This window comes from Apium graveolens, chromosome 1 (assembly GCF_009905375.1).
Source record: "Apium graveolens cultivar Ventura chromosome 1, ASM990537v1, whole genome shotgun sequence".
Lineage (NCBI taxonomy): Eukaryota > Viridiplantae > Streptophyta > Magnoliopsida > Apiales > Apiaceae > Apium > Apium graveolens.
In genome coordinates, this window is record NC_133647.1 from 199,653,210 (window position 1) to 199,665,769 (window position 12,560).

Consider the following 12,560-nt stretch of genomic DNA (forward strand, 5'->3'; position numbering starts at 1 on the left):
TATTATGAGTTGATTGGGATGCCATTTGGTCTCACAAATGCCCAACTTTTCAAAATTTGATGAATGATGTTTTCATGCCATATTTCAGGAAGTTCATATTGGTCTTTTTCATGATATACTTGTGTATTCCAAGTTTCCGAGGATCTTTTGCATGAGCATATCTTTAAATTTTACGAGGCAAAATAATTTTTTTGCTGAGAAGTCTAAATGTGAGTTTATGAGTGGCTTATCCAGGTTTATGTGATTTGTGATTTATGTTTTTTAAAGAAGGGTAGCAGTGGATCAAGCTAAGATAGCAGAAATGTTGGATTGGCATGTACACAAAACCATAAATCCTTGAGGGGTTTTCTGCAGTTGGGGAAGTATGTTAAAGGTTATGGTATTACAGTATAGATAAACCTTTAACAAATCTGCTGTAGAAGGATACTATGAATTAGAATGAGGAGGTCACTACTGCTTTTTTGGCCTTAAGCAGACTATGGTCAACATTCATGTTCTGAGGTTACCAGACTTCACTAAGGAGTTTGCTGCTAAATCAGGCGTTTACTGCTGAATCAGATGCTTGCAATACTCGTGTTTGTGCTATTTTGACTCCAGAGGATCAGACTCTAGCTTATTCTATATCTTATAGGTAAAATTTCTTTTTCAAAACGGATCATTGGGCCGAAGTTTTTGGCAGAAGAGAAGATAAGTAAAAGTGGATTAGCAAGATGAAGGATTGTAATTACACTATCTCTTGTATAGGATGTCTTAAAGATAACAATTTTGCTGAAGCTTTGTCAAGGGTGCATGAAGTTTCAGTTGATTCCACGAAATCTTGAATCAATTTTTTCGAAAGCACAAATATCAATTGCTCATTAGAAAGTTAGGGAACATTAATCATTATGTTTTACTGACCTTGAAGAGTGTATGACTTTAGTTGGCCCCGAGACCGTTTCTTTGTGGCAGAGAGAGAGCGAGAGAGGGAGGGAGGGAGAGAGGGGGGGAGAGAGAGAGAGAAGGAGAGAGAGAGAGAGAGAGAGAGAGAGAGAGAGAGAGAGAGAGAGAGAGAGAGAGAGAGGGAGGGAGAGAGGGAGGGGGATGAGAGAGAGAGAGAGAGAGAGAGAGAGAGAGAGAGAGAGAGAGAGAGAGAGAGAGAGAGAGAGAGAGAGAGAGAGAGAGGGAGAGAGGGAGCGAGGGAGGGAGAGAGGGAGAGAGGGAGAGAGGGAGAGAGGGAGGGGATCAGCATAACATTTTAACTTAATCGCCCAGTATAGTAAATACTGAAACACAACAATAAAAAGTTACAAGACAATATAGAAATTGATGATAATCGATATCAAATAATAACTTGACCAGCTGCAATTGTGATTCAGAGTCCAGTCCTAAAAAATGCCAACTTGAATCATTGAAAGCTCGAAAATAATCATCTGAAAATGTAGCTATCTTAAACTCTTCAGCAAACCTGATAACATGTAGGATATGCTGCCTGCTGGGATTTATGGTCGAGTTGCTGATACAACTACTATTATGTAGATACATCGAAAAGCTGTTACCAAATAGTACCATCCTATTCAACATATCAACTATCCAATTTGTCTGCAGCAGGGTGTCATATAATTTTAATGGACAATGTGGCATGAAAAAGAGAGTCAATCTCAGAGCTTGTCTTCTACAAAGCTCGTTGACAGATAGAACAGAACAACCAAGAGCTTCTAAAACCCTTGATTCTGCCAACGATAAAATTGGATCAAATCCTTCAACTGTACCGGTCCAACTGAACTTTTGTTTAACCAAATTGCAAGGCTAAGTTGCAGTCGTGGGGATTCAAACCATCTGCATGCTTGATTCAGTGCCCAATATCTTGAGAAAGTTTTGCAATATATTAGGACTCTCAATCTGAGACGACAATGTTTGGTAAAACTGAGAATCTTCGAGTTTCTTTATACATGTCAGCATCTTCTACATCAAGTTGAACTGTTTTTAAGCAGGGGTGTTCGCGGTGCGGTGTGGTGCGGTTTGGACCAAAACCACAAACCAAATCGCGGGTGCAGTTTGTCCAAATTCTCACCGCGTAAAACTTAAACCGCGCAAACCACACCACGAAAATGCGGTTTCAACATCTGCAGGAAACCATTGTTTTGATTGCTCCTGTTCTTCAGAAGATTTTAGTTTCGGGATACTATTCCTATGCTTATCTCGACGGGGGCATAGCAACTGCTGCTATTGTTCTCAGCAAGAGTAATGGGAAACACCACACCCAAACAAACAAATAAGAAAATATAACTATAATACACGCCAATAGCTCGAACTCAACATTACTAAACTCTGTATGAGATATGATATTATAATTACTTATTATTATGTGAATAAAAATTTAAATCAAAATTTTTATTCACAAAAAGATTAAAAAGTGTTTGTATCCAGCAAGCAACGAGGTTTCGAAATAAAAGCCAACCAACTGCTATTGGTAGCCATTTAAATTCGATTAATATACTTTCCAAAACCCAATCAAATTAGTTTATATGTGCACGTCTGGAAAATCTTAAAATAAGCAAATTATGACTTAAACTAAATAAGTAATTGATAAGTGATAAGTTAATAAATGCTTATAAGTTATATAAGTGTTTGGATAATTTAACTTAGAATTTTTTTTTATTTAAATGAGGGAAAATAAATAATTTTTAAATATAATTATCTTATTTCTTATATTTTAAGTAAGATTAATAGTAAAAATATATATTTTTTAAAACTAAAATTGATAAAAAAAACAAAAAATCAAAAAAAAATTGAAAAAAAGTACGTCGTTACTAGCATTCATATTATCAACTTATAAGTTGTAAATTTAACTTATAAATTGGTCGACAAACACATTTCAATAAGTTAGACACATTTCAATAAGTTAGGCTTATAAGCCAATAAGTTGTCTTATAAGATTTGTCAAACATTCCCTATGTCATGGTTAAAAAAAGATTGTTTCATGTGTGTAATTCCTATACCTAATAGGATTACAATTTGCAACCCTCCTATAAATATACCCCTTACCCTCATCACATTAACCATATACATTGCCTACGTAAATATTTCTTGTTATCATATAATAATGGTGTTTCGAAGTGGTGATAGAGTTGAGGTATCGAGCAAACAAGACGGTTTCGTAGGATCCTACTACGAAGCAGTGGTGATCAAAGAAGTTGCAAGCAGAGAGTACCAAGTAATGTACAAAAATCTGGTCGACGAGTTCTCGAAAGCGCCATTGTTGGAGCATGTCAAGGAAGAGGAACTTCGTCCGGCGCCACCTAAGGTTCCAGCAATGAGGTTTGGTTTAGGAGAGGTGGTTGATGCGTTCGACAGAGATGGATGGTGGGCTGGTGTTGTTGTTTCTCAACATTCTCCGGCCACTTACGAGGTTTATTTTGATCTGTATCCTCAGTATAAGTGTGTGTATCCAGCAAGCAGTTTACGAGTTCATCAAGATTGGATTAACCACAAGTACTTTGTTTCCTCTTTATTCAACTAGTGGTTATGCGTTCATCCTCGTGTAGTAACCTGTAAACTTATAATATATCCAATGTGATGAACAATTATGTAATTGTTGGTAGATACTTGTAGTATATTGATAATAGAAACAAATCTTTTCAGTGTTTTGTGATTGATTTGTGTCGGAAAGATAGAAAATACTTGTTATAACAATATTCAAACCCTCCCTCGACCTCTACATTAATCGGGAACTAGGGTGATACCGTCGAATCAAAAGGTAATTGGTCATGTATCAATTTCTCGTCCATAGTAAACATGACTGTGTCAAGAAGAATGACTATTTCATGCTATTTCATGCTAAGTGATGCCTAATTTCATGCCAAGTAGATTCAGGATAGCAACTTAAATTTCTTATATCTGTTTCTTTCTTGAGAAACGAGGCAATGACGCTATAATTACAATTTATCTGTGCCAACTTTAACAGGAATAGAAAAAGTTATGCAGTCCCTGTAGTCACTACTAGACATTCTATCATGGTGAAGCTCAGAAACTCCCTAGGATCCACGGGAAAGAATATGCTGCAAAACTGATCTCGACAAATACTTGTTTTTGCATACCTGGGCTTATGTTATACTCCTTGTTGTAATTCCTGATCTTGGATCACTGACAACTGTTTTAGAAGACCTTCTCCATATCCTTGAAGAGTTAGCATTTCCCGGGACTGGGTTCTGAAATGACCTTTCCAGTATAATGTCCAATCTAGACGGGTCCAGTGATAGCTTCCCTCGTATAAAACCATCCAAGTTGAAACCACTGCCATTGACGAGATCATTTGAAGAGACAACTAATTCTTCTCTTATGCTACTAATATCATTGAAGTTAGTTGCCTTGTAATATGAGTTCTGATCAATGTTAAGTAGTCTCTTTATGCTATCAATTGCAGGATCAATGATATCGAAGACTCCCATAACCCATGAAGCATCATCCACAATTTCTGTACGCTGTTTCACAAGAATAAGCCATTAGTATGTCGTATTGTTAGTCACGACTATAAAGTTTTTTACAGTAATACCAAGGTATGCCGGCCTAAAACTTGACAAAACTAAACATGGCACTAGTCAGTAGTCACTAGGATACTATGAATTTTTATTTTTTTTGAAACAATTAAGTAAGAGCATCGAAATCCTTTAGCATTAAAACCTAATTAAGTTGTAGTTTATATATCTACTTGTACATTTCAGGGGAGAACCAGACAAACTGTGAGAACCAAAGGCTCCACATAACATAAACCAAAGGCTCGTCGCTCTGCACTTTTTAAGTTGTGGTTCTGCAATTTGTTGTGCAGAACTTTCAGTTCCTACTTGAACCAAATCCAAAATGTGTATCTATATAAAATAAAACCTTTGTTGGAACTTAGGTACAAGAAATAAGAGGATTCCAAGCCTATGCATGGGCAAATGGCATATGTATGATGACCGATAAGCTTAAGGTCTAATCTCTAATAAGATTGTTCAAAACAAAATTATGATGGCTAATACCTGCTGGAAATAGAGGTCTCGGATTTCCTCAGCACGTATAGCATTCCCCTGGTCTTCCTCCAGTGATGCCCATGTCATCCATGTTACATAGCTCTGAGAATTTATATTAAGTGAAGATCTAAATAGCCTTCTAGCTGCAGATAGATTGCCAGCTCTCTGTTCTAAGACACCCCAGGCCTGTGAATTCAATATATATTTTCATGTCAGGAAAGGTAATTTTCTTGTAGACTAGCACCACCTGAATTCATGTTCTAAGAACCAACAGGAAAACAAATCAAGCAAGCTTTAAGTTGCCCTTGCCTGGAGACAGCGAGCAGCACTGTCGCTGGCTGAATTTATTGACAGTGCTTTTTGGTATAGTTCCCTGGCTGTGGCTATGTTTCCTTCCTTCCACTCCATCCATCCCCAAGCCTGTTTTAAAACAAGTTAATCGTCTATGATACAACTTATGCACTCAAAGATGCAAAATATTTGTTTCAAGGATCTACATTGTTATGTAGCAAGAGCTAAAAAGATCGCAATGTCTTAGCCAAAAAAAAAATCGCAAAGAACAAACTGTGAACAATGTACTAAACGAGCTCTTACAATCCACACAGGTTGGTGTCGTGGATCCAATTCAGACGCTTTTCTGAATAAGACTCGAGCAAGGTTTGCAGTTGAATTTTTGTATTCCAGTAAAGCTAGAGTTTGAAGAAGCACAGGATCTCTTGGATTTAGTGCATGACCTATCTTTAGAAGTTTTCTTCCTTGATCAATATTACCCTGATTAGTTTCAAACACTCCCCACATGTGCCATGCAAACCTATTCTTAGGACTCGCCTGGACTGCTTTCTGCTCGAGAAGATGAATGTATCATATGTATATGACTGCTATCTGATATATATCGGAGTTCATTAAGATATAAGAAAGCACACTAACCTCAAAAATCTGCCTGGCGACAAGATTATTGTCTTGCTGAGCTTCAACCTGTGCCCAGGCCTGCAGAAAAAAGGACAAGGGATAAGGTAAGGATTATGCGGATACATGTCAATCCTCAAACAAAAATTATCCTTTTTAAAGAACACTTACGAGCCAACTAGCACAACTTTTAGGATTACATTTTGTAGCCTGCCTGAACAAATAACGCGCTTGCTCAAACCGATTTGCTTTAGCTTCAAGCATTGCAAGTGTTTGGTATATATACTCATTTTTACCACAGTATTTGAGACCTTTTCCGAGTAAATTCCTAGCTTTCTTAATATTTCCGGCTTTCAGCTCTAAGACAGCCCATCCATGCCAAGCAGCAACATGTTTCTTGTCAGCAACTGTGGCAGCATCAAATAGATCTCTAGCTTTCCTAATATTTCCCATTTTGTTTTCTAGAACGGCCCAGCACTGTTTCAAATGAAAACAATCACCCATTTTAGAGATTAAAGCGCGGTAAGAAACTTGCCTAGTATAAATTTTATCCATGTCAGTTGTGTATGTGTAATGGTCGACCATCCGATATCAGGTGGACATTGCAAGTATTACTGGAAGAAACAATATTCTAAAAAATGCACCTAGCACTTCTCTATCCTGCAGCTATCTGGTAATTTGAATTACGATAATATATGAAAGAAATTTCATCTTCCCAAACCAGAGTTTACTACAGTTCTACAGAATTGAGCTAAATGATTTGTTCTACCAATCAGCATATGCTTCAGAGCCTATAAATTTCACTAGGCAACCATCTGTGTTTAGCTAAATTCACTCATTTAATTCGATAATCGGGGTCATTATCATGTCAAGTTAGGAACATAAAACACATTAAAGTTAAGTTACAAGGGCAAGTGAATTACTTGTAAAAAAACCAGCTTAGATTTCTACAAGTTTGCCATGTAAAAGACATAACATCAAAATAGTATGAATGAAATAACCTGCCAAATGTAGGCATTTTCTCCTTGAGTTGCCTGACAACCTTTCTCATATACACTCCTAGCTTCATTTGCTTTAGATTGTTTGTTGTATATCTTTCCAAGTGCCACATAAGACCTCCCATCTTCTGGCCAATAATTTATACACTGCACACAACACAATTCATCATCAACATTCATATAAATCACAAAATGACCCATGTACATAAACATTTCCGCTTTTTTTTTTGACTTAATTGCACGAAGATGGCCTGAACTATAATTTTTTTTGCACAAAAACGTGTCACGTATAAAGTTTAGTCACACGGGTGCTTAATATTATATGTCATCTATTTTTGTGCAAAAATATTACACTTCACCTCATTTTCGTGCAATTAAGTCTTTTTCTCTCCGAAAGGCTTAGTACGGTCGGTACACGTAGATTTGAACTCTCGACGTCTCGTACATCATTTATATAATGTTACCTTTTTAAGAAGCTCCTCTGCTTCTTGATATCGAAAATTCCGGGCTAAAACCTTTGATCTATAAAGAGCCAAGTCTAAATTCACAACCAAAGGGCTTTCTCTAGACTCAACTCTTCCAGGTTCAAAAAAAGGCATTTTCTTAGCAAATTTCGAAACACTTGCATCAACAGAAGCCAAGTTCTCCTCATCATCTTCATCTACTGAATCCAGAACTGGTCTTCTAACAACAAGAAGCTCCTCTAAAGACTGTCTAGTAGCTCTGATCTCTTCATTCAGCTTATCTTTGTCTTCACTGAATGGTTCAGCTGAAGCTTGGTTTTCTTGAAGTGAGGATGATAGTGTGTGTAAATGAGGTTTTGTGTGTGCAGGTTTAAAGGGTGTTGAGATGTGCGGTTTTGATGGTTTTGGGGTTTGTTTTGGTGAGAAGATTGTTAAGTTTGATGGGTTTGAAGTGGTTGAAGAAGAGAAGAGCTTCATTGCTCTGCTCAACTGTGTGTTTTTAGTGTGTGTTTTTTAACAGATAAAACTGTTTGTGTAGTAGAGAGAGCTTTGTGGTGGGACTTCACATTCCATACAAGTGTAAATTTTTATTTAAATATTTTATTATTACTAATTAATCTTGTACTCTCTCGGTCCCGTATATAGGAGGTTTGGCACGGGATTAAGAAAAAATATAATATAGTAAAAAATATAATATAGTAGAGAAAAATAAGAAAAATGGGTTAAGTGGTGGGAACAATTATTATTTAATGTATAAAATGAATGTAAAGGAAAAATGAATGTAGTTATTTTTTATATTATAAAATTTTATTATTTTTCAAACATATATAATTGAGAAGAACGTACCCAAAAAAAATGTATAAAATTATATGAGACAAATTGCACTTATCAAATAAATTTGGTGTGATGGTACAAATATACATTTCAACGAATTTCAGATGACCGAGAATCAAATTATCACAAAATTATCAAAATAATGAAAGGTTAGCGCTCATTTCTTCTTCTGTCTTCAGTTATCTAATATATGTTTCAACAAATTTCAAATAAATGAAAATCGAATTATCGAAATAATGAAACGTTACCACTTACCACTTTAGTTATCTAATCACACTCACTTATATTCTACTTATATTTTATTATATGCTTTAAGTTTAAACAAGGGTAAAATTTTGTATTTTGTTTAATACTTATTTCTTAATTCTTTAATTTACCTGAGATAAGTTGTAGAGGTAGGGGTAAATGGGTAAGTGAAGCTGAAGCAGAGTAATGGTTGGAGTGGTGACACGTAGCACACTTTGTATCATAGATTGCTCAGTTAAAATCTAGATTTCAGATTTTCGTGTGACGTGGAAACATTTTATTGGCTATAAGTATGGGATAAAATGAGCTATTTAATATGACAGAAAGAATACAGAGAGATTGGTGTAGGAATACTTTAGGTGGTAGTCCACTTAAATATTACTACATCTGTTTCTTTTTAATAGTGTTTTGACTTTTTTGCACTCATTTCTAAGTGTTTTGACTGAATAGTTAAAATAATAATTTTTAATATTTTTTTTTTGAATTAAAATATATAACTTAAATTTTTATTTATAAAAAGAAAATTTTAAAAATAATAATTTTTACTATGCGGTCAATGCATCTTGAGATGTGTGCAGAAAAGTCAAACGACTGATAAAATGAAACAGATGGGCTATATAATTTATAAACTAGCACATGTTACAGGACAGTTTTAATTTATTTAAAAAGTGTAGCTCGTTGACTACACGAACTTTATTCATTAAATAATGATCCCACCACGCGAGCCGTCTCCCTTCTTTCATCATTTTTGTTATGGTTTGTCTATTTTCAAGTAAATCGAGGGGCTTTCCACCGGAACCCCTTTATTCTCTGTTATTCTCGTTTATTTCCTTTCAATAAAACCCAATTTTTTGGATGTTTGTGTGTCTCTCCGCTTGGAGTGTGTGTTTTGTCTCTCCTTTTGGAGTGTTTGTTATGTTTTTATTTAGTCATGCTTGGATTTATTTGGTGATGGATCTGTTGAGAACGAATTTATTGATATTTTTGGTGATCTGCAAAGCCTGCATCGGATCTGGGACGGTGGTGATTATTGCAAGAGCTCACATTTCACAACTAAAGATTGTTCATCTTTTATGGGTTTATACTTTCAGCATGTCTATAGTTGATATCCGGCATGTAGATAGATGGGGTGCCTTCGACATGTCTATAGTTGGTGTCCGGCATGTAGATAGCTGGGGTGCCGTTTCTCCAATCTCATTCTATGCGATTGGTGTTTCTGAACATTGGGCTAACCATAGTTTTTATGTGATATGGTCAATTGAGATATTGCTATTTTCAGAGATGCTGCTCCAATTTGGATCGCTTGGGATGTCTTTGATTTCGTTTTTATTTTAAGAATTTTTAAATTCTATGTGTTAAACGATCAGGAAACAAATAATCTAATTATTTTTAGTATGTTATTTGTTTTATCACCTGGTTGTATCGACGATTGGGGATTTTCCCCGACTGTATTATATTCAATTTAATGAGAAATTTCTGCATTTGTCAAAAAAAAAGAAAGTGTAGCTCGTTGTGTGTACTTTATTTAATTCCGTTACTTTTTATACGGGTAAATAAGATTTTTTCATTTCATGTTCTCGTGTCTTCTTCCTCGCCCCATTTTCATCATTAACGAAATTAAAACTTAAATATTTTATTTGTTTCTTAATAAAATCGTGCATTTTATTAATTAAATCGAATCCTAAATCAACCTCTATCTATTTATATCATCAAAATCACTGAAGTGTGTTGTTTTAAATTTCTTATTTTTCTCGTGAATTTGGGGTTTCATTTACAATCATTTTTAATAAAACATGATGGTATGAATAGTTGTATCTCGTTGTTTAATATCAATTTGTACATATATGTGTTGTTGGATTGCTGGAATCGATAGTCAGGTCAAGGGTTTTTTTCGAGATATGTTTTGATTTTTCAGTCGATTGGTTTGTCGTATGTTGCTAATAATGAATTTAATCAATTGGTAAAAGTTGCAGCTTCATTGCGGGCCTTTGTTTCGGGGGCGTAATGGCGTCAAGATTTTATAACTTTACCAATTTGTTCGAGCTGTTCTGCATCAAAAAAGTCAAAATTTGATCCACATTTCTGAGTAGGGCTGTAATTCGAGCTGAGCGAGTCGAATTTCGAGCTGGACATAATTCGAGCCGAGATTAATCGAGTCGAGACGAGATTAATCGAGTCGAGCCGAGCCGGCTCGTTTAACTAATCAAGCCTAAACCCTTACCCAAACTCGACTCGTTTAATTTCACGAGTCGAGTTGAGTCGCCTCGTTTAGCGAAACGAGCCGGTTTTAACGAGTCGTAAACGAGCCGGTTTTAACGAGTCGTGCGAGCCGGCTCGTTTAATTTTACACTTAATCGAGCCAAAAACTCTACCCGAACTCGGCTCGTTTAATTTCACGAGTCAAGTCGAGCCAGCTCGTGTAATTAAACAAGTCGGGATTTCTATCCGAACTCGGCTCGTTTAACTAAACAAATCGAGTCGAGCCTATTGAAACGAGTTCGAGCCGGGTAAGCCGACTCGAATTACAACCCTGAGAGATTGATTACCTTTTAGTTTTAGATAGTCGGATGCCCAGTTCTCGAGAGTAAAACTCTCAACCATGTAAATTAGCCTACCATTACCGATTCAAACAATATTATATTATACCAAAATTATTGTTATAAAAGGCGGAAATTGATATTGTTCTACAATTTTTTAATAATTAATCTGATAATTGGTGATTAATCGGAATAGTTAATCGAAACATTATGTGTTTAATAAAATATAAAAACAATTAATTTATCATATTAAATATATTATTAATATAATGCAGTGATTAATCAGATTATAAAATCGAATCAGCGGAATATATTAAAACGATTAATTGGATAATTAATTAATAAAATCGGTGATTTTTGGAACAAATACCAAAATTGTATACGTTAGATTCTGGAACTTGCTTGCATCTCATTTGAAGCAATTTCATTCCACAAGCCAAAATCTGAAAGCTTGGCTGAATAATCTTCGGTTAGTTTTACAGCTGAAGAAAAATTTACAAATTTGAACAAAATTTTAGGAAGAAAATTAAAAACTTATAAGTAAAAGATATCATATGCGAGTATTTATACACACGCTTACCTCCTCTCCTTTAGAAGGTACAAAATTCTCTTCTTTCATTTGATATTTATTGTTGAAAGGCCATTTGATTATGTTCTTTACAATTCTATCATTATTGCATCAATTAACACATGCCTGTATTGTGTGTTTTTTTTGTGAAAATCATATTTTATTGTCACTTATATAGTTATATGAATCATTGTATGATACACATGTTCTGTATTCTTTTATTGTATGCTACTACCTGCATCTCTAAAAACGTTTTCTGTTTGTGTCGGGCATGTTTGCCAATGCACACTTTTGATTGTTAATATCTTTAATTTCGTATGAATATTAAATGTAAAAATTTCACCGTATTAAAATACTCATAAACACGAATCCAACAAAATCACTCATGAGTATATTTAGGCTTACAAATTATGCGTAAATTAATAATTTGTCTCATATTATAAACAGTACCGACATATCATTTAGGAAATATTTAAAGGGACAGAGGGAGTACCGTTTAAGAGAATAACTGTCTATACCTTATTCATATTCGAATTTTGTTGAAATCACTTTTTTCCTCTTTTGCTAAACATGGTTAATGTTTTAGCTACAGTGCCTTCTTTTCAATCTTTTCTGACTAAATTACCCTGCATGTAAATCAAAATCAACCTCGTAACGTTACTAAAGTTGTCATCTCTCTCAAATCATGCTTTTTATTTTATATCTTAAAAGATCAGTAAAACTGAAACATGCTTTACAGTAAATCTTAATCAGTGTTACATGTGTATGAGTGTTCATAGTGTCAATAATAACACACCCAATTGACCATTTTACTAGACAATCATCTAATAGCGGGAAATCTAGGCTGAAATCCCAGCTAAATTAAAAATGTTAGTAAGAAATTTTTAATAAAGTCATGATTTTTAATTAATTATTTAAAAATTTTAACTTTAAACTCCGGCTAGATTCGAAAAATTAACAATAAATTATTTTAATACCGAATATTTTATGATCCTAGTTCGACCATTGTGGCGGGCAAG

At 34.9% G+C, this 12,560-nt stretch overlaps 2 protein-coding genes and 1 pseudogene across 2 annotated transcripts; 1 reads left to right on the forward strand and 2 right to left on the reverse strand.

Annotated features, from left to right (window-relative positions):
* Positions 1–1,234: 1,234 nt before the first annotated feature.
* LOC141716613 (protein SENSITIVITY TO RED LIGHT REDUCED 1-like) lies at positions 1,235–3,048 on the reverse strand (annotated as a pseudogene).
* Positions 3,049–3,082: 34 nt separating this feature from the next.
* Positions 3,083–3,499, forward strand: LOC141716622 (protein AGENET DOMAIN (AGD)-CONTAINING P1-like). Its single transcript, XM_074518813.1, has one exon. It carries the CDS (start codon positions 3,083–3,085, stop codon positions 3,497–3,499), a length of 417 nt encoding a protein of 138 aa, XP_074374914.1.
* A 352-nt stretch (positions 3,500–3,851) lies between these two features.
* On the reverse strand, positions 3,852–7,923 carry LOC141678127 (protein high chlorophyll fluorescent 107). Its single transcript, XM_074484376.1, has 8 exons — positions 7,357–7,923; positions 6,896–7,039; positions 6,066–6,371; positions 5,916–5,975; positions 5,583–5,828; positions 5,298–5,408; positions 4,998–5,174; positions 3,852–4,460 (listed from the first exon to the last, which is right to left on the reverse strand). The coding sequence occupies exons 1-8, from the start codon at positions 7,831–7,833 to the stop codon at positions 4,083–4,085; spliced, it is 1,899 nt and encodes a 632-aa protein (XP_074340477.1). The 5' UTR covers positions 7,834–7,923; the 3' UTR covers positions 3,852–4,082.
* Between the last annotated feature and the right edge of the window lie 4,637 nt (positions 7,924–12,560).

Excerpts from the sequence above, each read along its gene's own strand:
- LOC141716622 (XM_074518813.1), top strand. The coding sequence starts at position 3,083 with ATGGTGTTTCGAAGTGGTGATAGAGTTGAGGTATCGAGCAAACAAGAC.
- LOC141678127 (XM_074484376.1), bottom strand. The coding sequence starts at position 7,833 with ATGAAGCTCTTCTCTTCTTCAACCACTTCAAACCCATCAAACTTAACA. Across the intron at positions 5,976-6,065 it reads AAAGTTGTGCTAGTTGGCTC|GCCTGGGCACAGGTTGAAGC; the intron begins GTAAGTGTTCTT and ends TTTTTTCTGCAG. Across the intron at positions 5,409-5,582 it reads GACACCAACCTGTGTGGATT|GCTTGGGGATGGATGGAGTG; the intron begins GTAAGAGCTCGT and ends GTTTTAAAACAG.